Source organism: Lepisosteus oculatus, chromosome 17, assembly GCF_040954835.1.
Source record: "Lepisosteus oculatus isolate fLepOcu1 chromosome 17, fLepOcu1.hap2, whole genome shotgun sequence".
Classification (NCBI taxonomy): Eukaryota; Metazoa; Chordata; class Actinopteri; order Semionotiformes; family Lepisosteidae; genus Lepisosteus; species Lepisosteus oculatus.
The window spans coordinates 13480001-13495928 of NC_090712.1; the positions used below are offsets into that span (position 1 = coordinate 13480001).

The 15928-nt window shown below is 39.9% G+C and overlaps 1 protein-coding gene across 1 annotated transcript in view; it reads right to left on the reverse strand.

Moving 5' to 3' along the window:
• Positions 1-693: 693 nt before the first annotated feature.
• The window catches only part of LOC102694770 (protein kinase C epsilon type), a 128522-nt gene continuing 113287 nt past the window's right edge, over positions 694-15928 (reverse strand). Inside the window, exons 12-15 of the mRNA XM_015362794.2 lie at positions 12113-12251; positions 11593-11781; positions 9536-9682; positions 694-6341 (exon numbers count right to left, since the gene is read on the reverse strand). Of these exons, the coding sequence (XP_015218280.1) occupies positions 6195-6341; positions 9536-9682; positions 11593-11781; positions 12113-12251 (622 nt within the window). The 3' untranslated portion in view covers positions 694-6194. The remainder of the gene's footprint in view (positions 6342-9535; positions 9683-11592; positions 11782-12112; positions 12252-15928) is intronic.

Genomic DNA, 15928 nt, shown 5'->3' on the forward strand with positions numbered 1-15928 from the left:
CGTTTCAGCCGGGGAGCTTTTCGGGTGCGAGGAGGTCAGATTTTGATCATGATAGAGAGGCAGTTAAAAAGGACAGACTTGACAGGGCCAAGCACAGCAGCCTCTGGGAGGAAGGTCAAAGTCTGGCACTGATTTCTGCACAAAATAATTAACTGTATTATATCAAATAATAATTAACTTTATTATATCAAAATTAGAGTACTGTAAACGTTCACTATTAAGAGTCCCACAATGCTTTACTTACTTATCTAGCTACCCCTCATTTGCGGGGGGGGGGGGGTGGGGGGGAGGGGCTGATTGTCTTCTACGAACCCAAAGGTGACACATAGAGTAATACCAATGACCTCTGACCTGACCTCTCTGGCAGGTTGGCTGGTGAAAAAGATGTACAGCTGTGTTCCTACTAAGCTTTTGGTGAGTCAGGATTTTGCAGCCCATGTGCAATTCAGAAGATTAAAGTTCTTCTGATTATATACAGTACACAAGCACTGCATTGTTTAGCTTCAGGTTACGGTTAAGGCCGCAGTGCAAGGTAGAGTGTAGCACTTAACCAGTAGTCTGGATTACAGTAGTCTCTAAGGGCAGGCTCCACACAAAGAGCACCAGAGCCTTCTCTTGTGCAGCTCCGTGATTGGGAGACTCTGCGAATGTGGAAATCTTTAAGTTTGGAAGGACACTATTATAACAACTTAATACTTTCGACATCATAGTATTTAATAGGTTCCAAAACAAACAATACACATTCACATCCTTTTGAATACAGTACATTTGGCACACAGTAAAATGCTTACAATGAAATAACACTAATGGATGGTTAGAAATTCAAAATACATCCATAAGGAAACATACTTCTGTACATACAAAGCTTCACAATACAGAAAATAAAATCAAAATTATATATATGTATACATTTAATATTCAGCCAGACACATTTTTGCACTTAATTTAAAGAGGTAATTTTTCAGCCTTTATTTACTCAGTTTTACGCCTCAATGACTCAACGACAGAGCATAATGTGTTTCCTATATAGAGTATTTTCCTTTTACAAATTTTAAAAATAAAATAGAAGCATAAAGATAACCAAGATACAATTTGGCATGACAAATCATAATTGCTATGGAGGAAGGACGTTTTCATGTTGAAGAAGGCTGGAGTGTAACAATATGTTCATACAGTATATTACAAAACACACTGGAGACCTAATATGAAGCAACACAGACCAACTAAAGAAACTGTAAACCAAAATGAGCAAAACTGACAAACAAAACAATCAGAAGAGACTGGAACTGAAAGTTAGAAAAAAAAGAACAACTGTCCTCCTAAAAGCATATTTTGTGCTCTCCCATATAGAAATGACTGAACCGTCACTATGAAACAAACATCAGTTGAGTCATTTTAATTATGAAGCCTGTTTTAATTTCTCCTTTTTTTAATTCCTTCACATTATGCACATACAGTATTATACGCATAATGTCAAGAAATCAAAACGGAGCTTAAAAGTCTCGGTAATTTACACTTAATCAGTTTTTTGTTCAAGAAAACACATATACATTAATGCATGCAGGTGGAATGTATGGTCTCATGGTATGTATAGACTCATAATTTCCTACTGTTATCCAACAGGCCTCTTTTCTTTGATGGAAAGAGCTCACATTCACATGAACAAATCATGAATGTTTCGAAAGGTCACTTCAATATTGATCCTAGATGTTAGACAGGCTGTCAAGAGCTCCTTCTGCAGAATTTTTAACCTGTTTTTTTAATGGTATCAGCTTTGTGAAATTATCTTTTAACATGACAATACACTTTGTTTATATTCACAGATTGTTTCTTATCCTAGATATTTAAATTAACACATAGTTTTCCTTTCAGAGGTTTACTAAGGTCAATATACTGGTTAATGCTTCCCTACCACTGCAGTTTACAACATTGTGTTGACAGTGAGATGTACAGTACTCTGAATTCATGTAATTATAAATACCTCTAATAAAACCAAAAAATAATAAAAATAAAATAAAACCAAAATTTTTACAGAGCGACACAGAGTGCATATTTTTTGTTGGGGTTCTCCTTTAATTACATTTAGATATGCCTTGATATGAAGAAATTACTTTGTCATGAAGTGGAAAAGACAGAGTTAGAATTCATTAAAAAATGACATAAGAAGTGGATGCTACATTTAGCTTTGGAAAAATTAAAACAGAAAATTTACTTTTGTGAACTTTCAGTTTCATAGGATTCACACCTTATCTGTCTATATGCAGCAGACAAAACATATGAAATCTAAAATAATGGAAACCTATGATAATGATACGGTGGAAGCTTACCTATAGAGTACATTTGAAATTCATTATTGTCTGAAATCCCAATGACTACAAATTACATTGATGGTATATAGATATTGAGGTTTACTGTCACATCATGTATGTAGATCCATGTATAAATCATCTATTAATTTTCCACACACCCTTAAGAAAATAAATCCATACAGTGTTAAATTTGTCTGAACTACAGCTACTATGCACTCTGAAGAAAAAAACATTTTGGATCACTTTCAATTATTACTGATCATCCCTTTACAGGACTGACATTCTGTACTGTAGCATTTCAATTACTGCATTTGAACATTTACAGTATACAGGATAAAGCAAGCAAAAAAAAAGTTGCCTGTTCTTCAACGAGGTAAAATTTCTGTTTCCTTCGTTTGTATTCTGTGCTGTTATCTCACTAAATCATATGTGTACCATGATCACGGTTTTCATTGTCTTTCTTAACATAAAAAATAACAAAATAACCCTATTTATATTCTGCTTTCTTTCATCTACTAAAATATCTCCATACTGTGTGCTTGTAATATTAGATTTCTGTTTTTTGCTTTTTCTTAAAAGTTCATGTTTGAAGGACCTGGAAAGCAATCTAGAAATATGTTAGGGAAAAGTTTTTCACATTAAGAGCGAAATACTGTACAAAGGAGGGTTCCCTGGGAAATTACAGGGGTTAACCAATACCAAAACACGTGCCTTGTCTACACGCTGAGTAGCAGACTAATATTGTAGGACAGGAATTCTGTTATCTTACATAAATATTACCAACCACGTTATCAGGCCAAGTTCCCTGTTGTATCCCTTGTATTTGTAAAACCGATGACAGATTGATGATTCATTTTTATACAGTTTTTTTTAGTAAACTGAATGTGCAGCAGTCTATTTGTACTACGATAATTATTCATGTGGAGAGAACTCATTATGCAGTGTTAGCATGGAAAGAAGCTGGCGGACTTTCAAGCCTACAGTATCTAGTAGGTCCTTGGAGACAATGGGGAGTAAACAATCTCTGGCCTGTACCCCAGGCCATTCTGGATCCTTACAGTTTAAATACAGCCCTAGAATTCTGAGACTGCGCTGTAGTGAGCGTATTGACGTGGTAAAAAAAAATAAAGCTGAGCTTATTATTTTAAATACATAATTCAAGACCTCTGTGCAAAGCACAAAACCACTTCTGCTTTGGGAGCCCTTGACAGCCAAAGATAGAAAGGAAGGATTGCACTGTTTCACACGCCTGGATCAGCTTATAGTCTTGTCTGGAGTGGTCTTGGGTTGAGCTGTAATCACCACACTTGTTTTCACAAGTACTGGTCAGTGGCAGCTTTCTCAGAGCTCTGCAACTACCACACCATCGCTGACGCACAAAAGATTTACACCAGAGGGCCTGCCAAGCTTTAGGTGATACGCATCGGAAAAACAAATCATGACAAAAAATAAAACAAGAACAAGAGAGGAAAAAAAAAATCTGACCAAAGAAGCAAATAAAAAAAACCTCAAAAATACACATACAGAGTATTGCACATGGACGTTATCTTTTTTTTTCCTCATAGACTAATACATTATATAATAGGCCTGACCATGCAGCGCTTGATACCTCTATGTTCAAAGAACTTCACAGGCTTTGCAGCAAAGATTATATACAAAGTATCACCTGTACATAGGTGGCTCATTCTGCCACCCACAAGAGTGAGTCTTGCTGAGCAGCCTGAAATCTCTGGGTAGATTTTCGAGAACTGCTCAATAAGACAATCCAGTAAAATCATTTTAAAAAACAAACAGAGAAAACAGACAATGAAATAAACCAACTTCAAGGGGCAGTTGTACACACAAGCACACACTCCCACACCCGTCGCACACTTGCACACAAACAAACCATACAAGGAATATTTAGAAATTACCTACAATAACACTGTTAGTGTATCTACAGTTGGTAACAATTATTTTTATCAGTAACATTGTCCACAAACGTTACCCCAATACACAAAAGGCAAATCATTGTACTTTGCTATTATTGTCAGTTTTGCAAAAATTTTGATCTTCACACAACTCCTTCTGATTTCAATACTATCAAACTTTGATAGCTATGTTTACTTTTAGATCCACAGGAATGCAATTTTTAATTCTCAGTCAAATAACTATGACTGTCAATTTTGTTAGGGTTGTGCATTCCAAAAATGCAATAAATTCTTGTCTCTGATTTCTGGACAATGCAAAACTTTGCATTAAAGGATTTAAATAATAATTTACAAAACTAATAGTAATCTCAAGTGAAAGAGACCAGTAGTACTACCTCATGAATTTTACGTCTGTCAGAAAATAGGACACCAGCAATGCTCAAGTCAGAGAGAAGTGAACCAGAGAAGTTTCTCAGTGCAATACCGCAGAAGAATATTTAAATGTTAAAAGAAACAGCAGAGGCAAGGGAAGTTAATTGCATTGCTGCTCATCACTAAATTTAGCCAGGTGCAGTTTCTATAGGATGCTTCTCTGTAGGATCAAGTGATGCAAATGGAGAAATACAGAAAAAAATGATTATTATTGTTTTTTGCTTCAATAATCTGGTTTTAAGGACATTCAGACACCCTTGTATTATTTGAAATACCCAAATAATGTCTTCTAAACCCCTCCCTTGCCTGGAGGCCTGAAGCCCTGCTCAGCTAAGCTCAAGGGTGTTCAACTTTCACTTTCCATCACTAAAAAAGAGCCTACCCCCTTTTTGTTAGTTTTCACGCTTAAGGATATGTACCAAAGACAACATTCTAGACAGTTTGGTGTCATGTCTGTAAAAATCTTGAGGGTTTAAAAATGCCATTCTCATTCGATAGTTTGCATTGAGATTGTTATATATAAAAAATAGACATAAAACACTCTTTCTTCTGAATAGCGAAAGAATACTGGCCCCATGACAAGATTTTATTTAAAGGGCAGCGTAAGCAATAGACGCTTTCGTATAATTTGTGTACTGACAAAATTCTGCAGCAGGACGACGTCTGACAACAGACACCATTGGTAGTGTGCTAAACTGGTGATGGGTGCCTTCTTGGTGTTGCCCAATGGGCATACATCTTCCTGTGAGAAACCTGGAAGAGCAGCTATAGGTGATAGAAACTGCCCAAATGTCTCCGTTACCTGCAGTCTACCCTTCCAAACCTACCCATCTACCTACTGAAAACTGCAATTCATGCTCACATTTTCCCCGATTCATATTTTAAAAAGGTATGCATTTTGTATTCTTTAAAATTATTTTAAAATATATTTACAGTGCCCCCCCCCTCCCCTCCAAACTCCCAGCACCAACCCATATAAGGTGTAAGAAAAGAGCTGCTGATTACACAGCGGATGCTACAGATGACAACCTGCTAGGCTGGACAGATCAGCCTTGTGGGGAAATTGGGAGATGGGATGTCTGTGTAGCACAGCTGCCACCAGGGAGGACAAACAGTGCCAACCATAGGCCAGCAATGTTGCCTGGGTAGAGCTGCTTATTTAAAACAAGCCAGAGGGAGCAGGTAGCAGAGTACCACAGGTCAGGACGCTGGCTGGTTATCACACTCCTTGCTTTCAAGGAGGGAGTGCTTCTGTGGTCATTTCTCTGCGACGGCGAGTTACGTCTGCCCAAAACTGAGCACGAAAAACAAAGAAACGAAGAAGAAGGTAAAATAAAGTGAAAATGAAAAAAAAAACCCAACGGAGTACTTCATTGTGGAGTATTGACAACCCCTTAATTAGCCCACTGAGCTGGGAGTGCAGCAGAGCGGGGTGACGGTCAGAGCAGAGACTAATACTTGACTGGTCGATCTTCGGGGCGTCCTCCTGGGGGCGCTCTGCGCTGGAATGGCGGGGCAGTTCGGGGATGGAGGGCGGGGCTGTTTAAGACAGGGGATCTTCCCCGAAGTACGAGAATCCCTTGAACTCCTCCTGGTTGATCTGTTTGATGATGGCGTCCTCCACTGGCGTGAGAACGGGCTCTTCACGCGTAAAGTCCTGGTCAAAATTGTTCACATCCCTTTTGGTTTTCTGCACAAAAAAAGCACAAAGAGACAGTAAAACGTTTGTTCAATTTTTTTCTCTTACATTATTCTTCTCCACAACATGACAAAATGGTGAAAAGTAACATGTACGTACAGTAGGGAAAAGTTGTTAAATCTTGGCCAATTTATCAGTTAAATAATTAAAATTGAGTACAAACATTTGCATGAATTCTTAGCATGGCAGGAAAACAACAGAACTCTCCCTTGAATCTTCTGTGTTTCAAACTAGGAAGAGTAACCAAACAATACACATATTCCACATTCCTCACCTGAAACACACGATCTCATAATGGACACTGGTGTGAAAAGTTAAGCTTTTTTTCCAGGTCTTTTCTTCATATAGACACAAGTGCATCAGTATTAAAGTGAATACATCCAAATCCAGTGGAGTTGTTCATTTTTTTACCATACTTCTGTGCAGAATTTTCTGTCAGGAGCCCAAAGTCAAGCTGACACGCGTTTGATCAAGCGTCAAGGCTCAATGTAATGTGGCAGAGGTCGGCGGCGGTGCTGATGTACTGTATCGCCTCTGTTATGGGAAGAGAGGGAGGCCGAGCAATCCCACAGTCATTCACCCCGCGAGTGACAGCAGCAGAACACAATGCAGACCCCCAGCAGCTGGGGTGAAGACAGTCAGATTGTGACTCTCAACTCTAAGGACCACACTAGCACAGGGGGGCAGGGAGCCAAAACTCATGCCCACTTTCTGTATGCTGGGCACATTTAAATCCTTCCACTGCGGTATCCAAAACTTATCAGGAGGGTACAGACTACAACTAAGTAGAAAAACCTAGTTTAGCTCAAGATGTGATTTTTTTTTAAATTGCATGCTAAGGTGAGAAGAAGCCATTGCTAAACATTCATACCTTCAAAATGTGATTTCTTTGTAGGTTATGTTTTTAGGTTTCCTTTTGGGAGGCTCTGAGCTTCAAAGGTGGAGCTAATTAAAAAATGTTCTGTATTGGAAATGTGGCTTGAGCCAAACTCTTGCTCAATAATGTTTCTATTAGTGCTGATTTACCACGGCACTCTTTGTCCTGGACATTACCAAGTACTCCAAATACAATTATGTTTATTGTACAGTGCGGTCAATGCCATTTGTAATTGCTCTCCTGCATCTCTGTGTGTGCAGAGCTCCACTGTTATCTTTCCTATTTTGGTAATTAATATTCCTTTGAGCCACAGCCTGGCCCATCCTGGCAGATATACTGTAGCTCTTCCACCACTGCCGTTCATCTACACAAGCCCTGACTGAATATATTAATACGCAGTTATTTAAAACTAAAACACCTTTCTGTATAAACAAATATCAGTAATACTGTTACCAATGCCCCCTTGGTAAAGGGGTATTGGACTGCATATGTAAGAAGACATCCCCCTTGAACCCAGGCTGAAACTGCCTCTATTTTATATAGCATTTTCTAACTACGTCTTCCATTTCAGGCTTGCAGAGGAGCTGGAGCCTATCCCAGCAAGCAACGGGTGGAAGGCAGGATATACCCTGGATGGGAAGCCAGTCTATCACAGGGCACACACACTCATGCCAGGCCCAGTTTTCCCAGAAGCCAATTAACCTACCAGTATCTCTTTTGGAGCACCCGGAGGAAATGTGAACACAGGGTGAAAATACAAACTCCATGCAGACAGCACCCCAGGTCCAGAATTGAACCCGGGGCCCCAGCGCTGTGAGGCAGCAATGTGGACCACTGAATTAGTGGTTAACGTTAACAGATTAGTGCTGATTTCCTCAGCATTCTTTTCTCTGGAACACAGCCTTGGTGCTGAGGAACTGCTGTACTGCCAAAAAATGTTTTAAAAAGTACAGGGCACCTGTGGCTTTCCATAGATAGAGTTCTGGCCATCCGAGGGTTTCCAAGACACGTCAACACAGTGCAGAGAGAAGGGCAAATTTATTTCCAAATTTAACGGAAAGTGTTGTATTCTGTTGATGTGGAGGTCTTGGCACGTGAACCTTGAACAGTTTTGTTTTGAACATGTTTGGTTCAGTATATTTAGCGTGACAAATTTACTGTGACTCACACATTTAAGTAAAAACAACATGTCTGGGTTGAAAGAGAATAAATTTCCGTTTCTTCAGCTGATGAAGAAGCACTGCAATATGTAGCCAATATACTGTATATGTTGTCATTCTTGCATTATTTTTCTTTCCTTTTTTATGTACATACCTTACACTATCGTGATCACCTACTGACATTATAGTGGTAATAGTTTAAGATAAATCTGTATTTTGTAGTGCAAAAAGCAGCTTCTTAGCTTTATGGATGTGTAGAAAAGAACAAATTATATTACTGTTTAGAAAACACCTGGCAATAACAATTAGATTAGGATAATGTAATGGATAAGCCATTAAAACAACAGTTCAGACTGACTGCTCATCTACTGTAGTTTACATGTAGTTGACTTGTTGTGATTATATTTATTCGGATTTATATTCTGATCAATGTGAATTAAATATTGCTAAATGAAGAGCTTGATTTCTTCACACCCAAACTAAGATGTACTAATAATAGTCACACCTGTTATAATAGTAGAAAATACATAGGCTTTGAGCAGATTGTTAATATATTGAAACTCTTGATTGTATCTAAGACATCCAATGACCAAGTAGCTAATATTTTAAATATATTTTAGTCTTAACATACTGTATATAATTTTCGATATGAAAAATATCTTATTACAACTAGTTCAAAATTACTAGTTTACCCATACAGTGAACCCCCTGTGAAACCTACAGGACTACTGAATTTTCATTTACTGCACCGGAACAGTTTAAGACTTTGTGGATGAATACAAGGAAACAATCATGAACATGAAAGAGGAAATACTAAAATATTCAGTAGTTTAAGAACCGTTCATGATTTTTCATAACTTACCACTAAAAGGCCACTGAGAACACTCATTAATTCTGTAGCAGAAGCAGAAGGGTTAAGACCAGTTACTGATTTTTAAAGAATTACATAATGATTATTTGTTTTAGTTTGCCGATGGCTTGTTTCACTTACACTAGTCTTCACAGGCGTGCCACCCTTCAGGACCGGACATGTTAACGAGCCTAAGAGCCTTATGGCTCTATTATGTTTTGCTTAGCACGGAATAAGAGCTCCTATTTAGCAAGGTGCTTTTCCAGAGGTCCCGAAGGTGGAGCTGTACAGTACTTACAATTCGAGGTTTGAAAGGGGGCTTGATTTTCCTTTGTTCCAGCATGACCCAGTCGATTTCCTTAAAGAACGGGTGTTGCTTGATGGCTTCTTCACCACCCTGGGAGGCCACACATCCGAGGCGCTTACTGGGGCTCTTCGTCATGAACTGCAAAGCAGCACAGAGACAGAGTCCAGAGGTGAAATGATGTATGAGGCATATGAAAGAGGTGCAGGTGTGTGGTGTTGAAAAATTAACATCCTGCAGACCTTCCCCTTACTGTTTTTAATTAAAACATTGCATGGCTGAGACAGAAGCCCACAAAGCTGCCATTGTGTCACGGATTTCTGTTCTTCACAGGCTATACTGAGGTGCAGCAAGCTTTTATGACTTTATTGCACAAAAGCTGTTTGGTAAACGTGGGCAAATGAAGTTACTATACAGTAGCTGGCTGCCTTGTCAACATGAACTTAAAAGCAAATATTAAACTTCATTTCTTCAATTGCAGTATATTCTGAATTACACCACCATTTACACAATTCTTTATAAATAAATGCAAAAAAAGATTTCCTCTTTCTACACAGAAATGGATGTTAAACAGTAACTGTATACAGCACCTTGCCTTCTGGCCCCCATAAGTTTTGTTTCCTACGTGTTACTCTTGTGTTCAAACTGATCTGACTGAGGGACATTCTACTTTCTGCTTTTCAGTTGACAGTGAATCTGTTTTGAGTTCTAACACTGCACAGCGAGCTGCGGATAAAACCCAGTCACAGGGTATTGCTTGGACAGCCCAGCCCAGCTCACAGAGGAGGACAGTACATGCCAGAAGCTGCCCAGGGCACACACGGCACTGTTCTCTTGTCCTCAGGTCACCTTGTTGCTCTGCAGCTCAAGTTTCAAGAAGCACAATGTGAGGAAACCAGTGGGTCCAGTCTGTACTCCCACGTTAACAGACTGAAAATAACCCTCTCCGACGCCTGTTGTTCTCCAGTCTTTCCTGTTCTCAAGCCTCTGGGCTAGTCCTGCAGGTCTGTATCTGTATCCAGGGGGGACAGCCCTGACTCCTCCTGTCCACCATGTGGCTGCACTTCATTCCTGTATGGCTCTGAGGGAGATGCACTATGGCCGCCCCCCCCCTCAATTCCAGTCACTGGGGAATGAGTTCACATGCTGAGACTGGCGAGGTGTACTGGTGTACGGGTCACACAGGCCAACAACATGAAGCACTTACTTATACTACACACAAATTCAGTTAATAAACAATAAATATGGCCAAGCATTTGAAGTTGCATAAGATACACAATGTCCTTTCTTTTTTATAAACCGGATGCTAAGCTGGAGCAGGGATCTAAAAGAATTTTTCAAAGGCGGCCTGCGAGACTCTGACAACACAGTGACAGCTCGTCGTATTTCCCAAGACAAATGTCCGCTGTTACACACAAGGATATGTGGAGGAAGGAACATTCAAAGTTAACTGAGGACGAGTTATGGAAAAAAAGGGCAAGAACTTAAAAAAAACAACACAACAAACGCATATAAGCAGGGCAGAGGGCACGTGCAAACACAGACTCTCTGGACTTCACAAAGCAGCTAGGGAAGAAGAAACAGAAGGCCTGCAGAAGTGCACTGGTACAGGCTCATGATGTCTCTCTCAATGTCACAGCATAAAGCTTATGCAATCCCAAGCACCAGAGAACACAAACATTATGTTCTTTTCCCACAAGAAGTGTAATTTATCCCAGGCCCCCTCTTGCTATAACCGGTGGCACTGTGAACTCCCAATGAACTCCCAATGCTGACTGCACTTAGCTAATCAGATCGCGATTATTAAGAACAAAGGTGGGGGGGTAGCAGGAGAGAGCAGTGGGGTGGAGGTGCAGAAAGGATGGAGGGGAGCAGAAGAGGAAATAAGGGTGAAATATGGCTAGAGAACAGTGGAAAAGGGAGAGGGAGCCTAGAATGAAGTAGAAAGGGAGAATAAGGGAGGAGGAAATGAAGAGAGGAGAGAGAGGTGGAGGAGGTGTGCTGAGAGCTGAAAAACGCCGTCTGGGGAAGAGGCAGGCAAGTGCGCTGACCGCTTTGAGAATGCTGACAGCCTCCTTGCTCAGCCACACGGGGTACAGCACGTCGTCGTGCAGGATGGACTCAAACAGGTCGTCCTCGTTGTCGGCCTCGAAGGGGGGCTGTCCTGCCATCATCTCGTACATGAGCACCCCCAGAGCCCACCAGTCCACCGAGGGGCCGTACTCCAGCTCTTGCAAGATCTGGAACAGAGCAGAGGCAGGGATTTGAGGTCAGGGTACTAGTTATGCCGTAGAAACACTAGCTATCCAGCAGCACATTCAAACATGATGAGGGTTAACCGACTAAACCAAAACCACGGTAAGCTGTTAGAAAGCACAGCAAACGTAAGGTAAATGTATTGGCGATATGCAGCAAGATTACCGTGCAACTTCACTTCTGTAAATGAAAAGAACAAAGAGTGGTATTTTCACCAGTAAATCTTCTTTCACCCCACTTCTGAAATGAAGTCAATAAATGAAAAAAATAAGACCAGATACTGTTCAGTTAAGCCTGTGTTCTCCAGCTCAGTACCTCAGGGGCTATGTAGTCAGGGGTACCACAGAACGTCGTGGTTGTCACTCCATTAAGAATCCCCTCCTTACACATCCCAAAGTCAGCCAGCTTGCAGTGTCCCTCTGCATCCAAGAGGATGTTGTCCAGTTTCAAATCTCTGCCAGAAAAAAGGAAAAAGAATGACAAATTCCATTTATTTTGATGAGGCTCACCCACAGGGCCTATCTTTAAAACTAGACTCAAGTAATATTTTTAGAATTTAACTTTCTGATTTTTACAGATAGATTAAAGTAGTATTACGTATTTTATCTTTTGATAGATGTACAACTTTTTTGCAGTTCATTCTTTTCTCTTTATTTTTGCCATCGGTTTTTCTCCATTTTTCAACCATTTGTTAACTGTTTATTTGAAGCTCGTGTGCCGTGAAAGTTGCTATACAAATAAAGTTAGTATTGTAGCATTAGCTAGTGAGACCATAGAGGACCTCTGTGCCGCAGTAAGAAAAGAAAAAAAACAAAGGTTGTACTAGCCATTACCTTCAATTTTTAACATCTGAAATATACTGTATAACTCTACTACTAGACACCGTTATTTATTTAAATTTTGATTTTACTACAGACCACACAGCGGACTTCTTATTTAAAAAATAAACATTCAATCAGCATAATTGCCCATAATGTTTTTCTTTCCCACTTTAAAGAAACCCATCGCTTTTGTTGAATTTTGCAACCATTTCCCCAGGCAGTGGAGGGGAACGCCAACAGCAGGTTTGTACAGCGTCAAAGTGCCAATTAAACTCTGTCACCTTGTCGAGCAGGCACTGTCAGTGTGTCTACAAGCCCCGCAACTGTGAACTGCCATGTGCCAAGCTGTATTGTTCTGCTGCACAGATTAACTGTTTCTGGGTTGTCTTGTGTGCTTCACCAGCTCTCAAAGGAAGACGGCCTAGCAATCGGAGCTGATATGCATGCTAAGACATTCTTAGCATTCAGCAAAGCTTCAGCCACAGTTCTGTGCTTTGCAGAAGTTCAGTAGTGGAAAGACCCATTATTTCCCAGAGGGTAGGGTATCACAGTAATAAAGGATCACTATTTACAGTGAGACCTGCCTGCCACTTCTGGAAACATTTGATTTTCATATTCTGTTTCATATTCTACTACTGTATGTCCCAACTATCCATTAATTTTCAGAGAGCAACTGAATCCCATTAAGAGTCATGGTATTGCAGAGCCCATCCCAGAAGCTTGAGTGCACAAGGTGGGATTACTTTCTGGTTGGGACACTCGTAAAACGGCACATATTTAGAGACACCAATTAACCCCACTGGCTTGTGTCTGAGAAGTGGTTCAGAACCAAGGGAGAACTGCAAATTCTACACTTTGACTCGAGTCTAAAACTGCCCCATGATCCAAATGCTGCAGCCATTCCACTGTGCCACAAATGTATACAGTATACTAATGCTGAAATTACTATTTTCATCTTGCACTGCACCTGTAAAACAGTCAATCAAAACAGCCAGCTTCTTAAAGCCACCTATGAAGACTGCAGTATGAATTAAAATTGACCACTATGAAATTTACAGAATTTCTCTATTGAAACAAACTTCTTGTTCCATTCTTGTTTCTTGGAGGGGAGGAATATTATTAATACCTCAAGTTTCTTAGCTCCACAAATCTTTCTTTGGCATCACTGCTAGAAGGTGTTACTGCCTCTAAACCTACTGTACCACATCGTTACACAAGAGTCCAAAGACAAAATATGTAAACTCTTTCCTTTGTCAGTTCTAGCTCTGATTGCTTTTTATCAAAATGAAAACCAAATGCTCTACAGGGAGCAGCTGCTAGAAGATTTTATGAATGAGGAGAAGGAAGTGCATCAATAACTATCAACACTGTAATGTGACAGGCACTATTAAAACACGATTCGAAACAACATGCTCACGGGAGGACAAATTAAGATACCACATCAATGACTGATGCTGACCTATTGAAACAGGAACTGACACAACTGCTCTTTGCAAATAATGTTTGCAATTCCTTTGAAACTAAGGATATCCTAGTAATTTCTCACTTTGGCCCACAAGTATAAAAGAATGCAAGACAAACCCATAAAAGTATTCTGCACCTTTTTCTTGTACTATATTTAGATGCTATAGATTATTCAGCTTTTATTCAATCTGATGAGTAAATGGTTAACAAATGCTTATGTTCAGTGATGGCCAGGAGACCCATTCGGATTGTGGGACATTTTAGTGGTGGAATGTGAGTGAAGTATCTTACTTAACAGTACAGCAGCCTGCATCCTAAGCCTTGGAAATGTTTTCTGCACCCTAAATAACACTCTCTTTGCAATAAAAAGTTCAAAACTCAACCAAAATGTCTGACACTACAGGACCTACATGTGAACTTAGCATGGAAGCCAAAAAGAAAAATGAAAGCAAAACATGGAAATTTGCTCTTCATACAAGAAGATTTATGTTTGAAGTACTCAGTCTCATAGCTATGATTTCTCAAAGAACATTTAGGTGAAGAAAGTAAAAAAATCCCTGATTACATACAGTATGACAGACAAAAAATAAAGTTTATAGCTTGTATATTTAAACATTTTATTTCTTTTATTGCTTGGAATCTAAATGCAGTTCCACTGATTCTTATCTGAAAACAACATCTTACACTGGTTTTCATTTGGCAAAGTTTGTTTCAGCATGCTGGAAAAGAATAGAATCAACAAAAACAACAATAAATTCCTACTGTAACAAACAAAACTCCTACATGGTATGTGACTTAAGTAACTGGCTTCCCCAAAATATGGATTTCAAACAGTGCTGCTTGAAGTGCCAAGATTAAATTCAGAGTTATTCCACACTTGAATTCCCCAGCTCTACCCGCATTAATAAAATACAAAATCAGCCAGAATCTCCAAACCACACAGGTCAAGGAAGGGTTATGAACTGTGTCACCGAGGTAGCCTGCGGCTGATTCCTTCTCAGTAGGCAACTTACACCTGCTGACCCAGCTGTGACCTGTCTTTCAGACTGACACATTCCTAGCATCAGGGCATGGAACTCCTGGTACTCAAAACTAACCTGAACTCCTCTTAGTCTGATAACCCTGTCAAACTAGTATTTAAAACACTACCAACAAAGTTTCGTTCCAAATAATGAATCCCAACATTTGAAACAAGAACGGCATACAAATAAAAGTAATCTGATGTTGAGAGGTATTCAGTGGCAGAAGTGAAAGCCAAGAAGAGAGACTGTTCCCTCACCTCTTGATCTTTTTTTATCGAAAGCATATGTAAACCCCATTTGAAGATAAGGCGCTCTGATGAAAGATGTCAGAGGGTGGTATGAAACCAGTCAGGTTGAGGTTTGATGGTTGATTGCCTGAAAAATGTCAACACCACTTTCCAGAAGCCATTCATTCAGAGGTGTGTTGATGTACAGTACGATCATTCAAGTTTCTGGGGGGGCTGGGGGGGGTCTGTTCTGTTTTCAAGGAAATCCAGAGAAGGACACAGCTTCTGTAAAATTTTACTAAATATACACATACCCCTGAATAGGTATTTCTGTCCCTACACTTGGCAATTTAAAAACAAATCACATCAGGAGGCTGCTCTGTTTCTGAAGATGGACTGTTCATATAGCTATTATAACATCCAACCAGTCATCCATTTTCTAACCACTTCCTCCAATAGGGTTGCTGGGGAGCTGGAGCCTATTCCAGCAAGCAATGGGCACTAGACAAGACGCAAACTTGGAGAGGACGCCAGTCCATCGTGGGGCACACAAAGACACAGACACGCACACACTCACACAAGAGCCGTTTTTCCTAG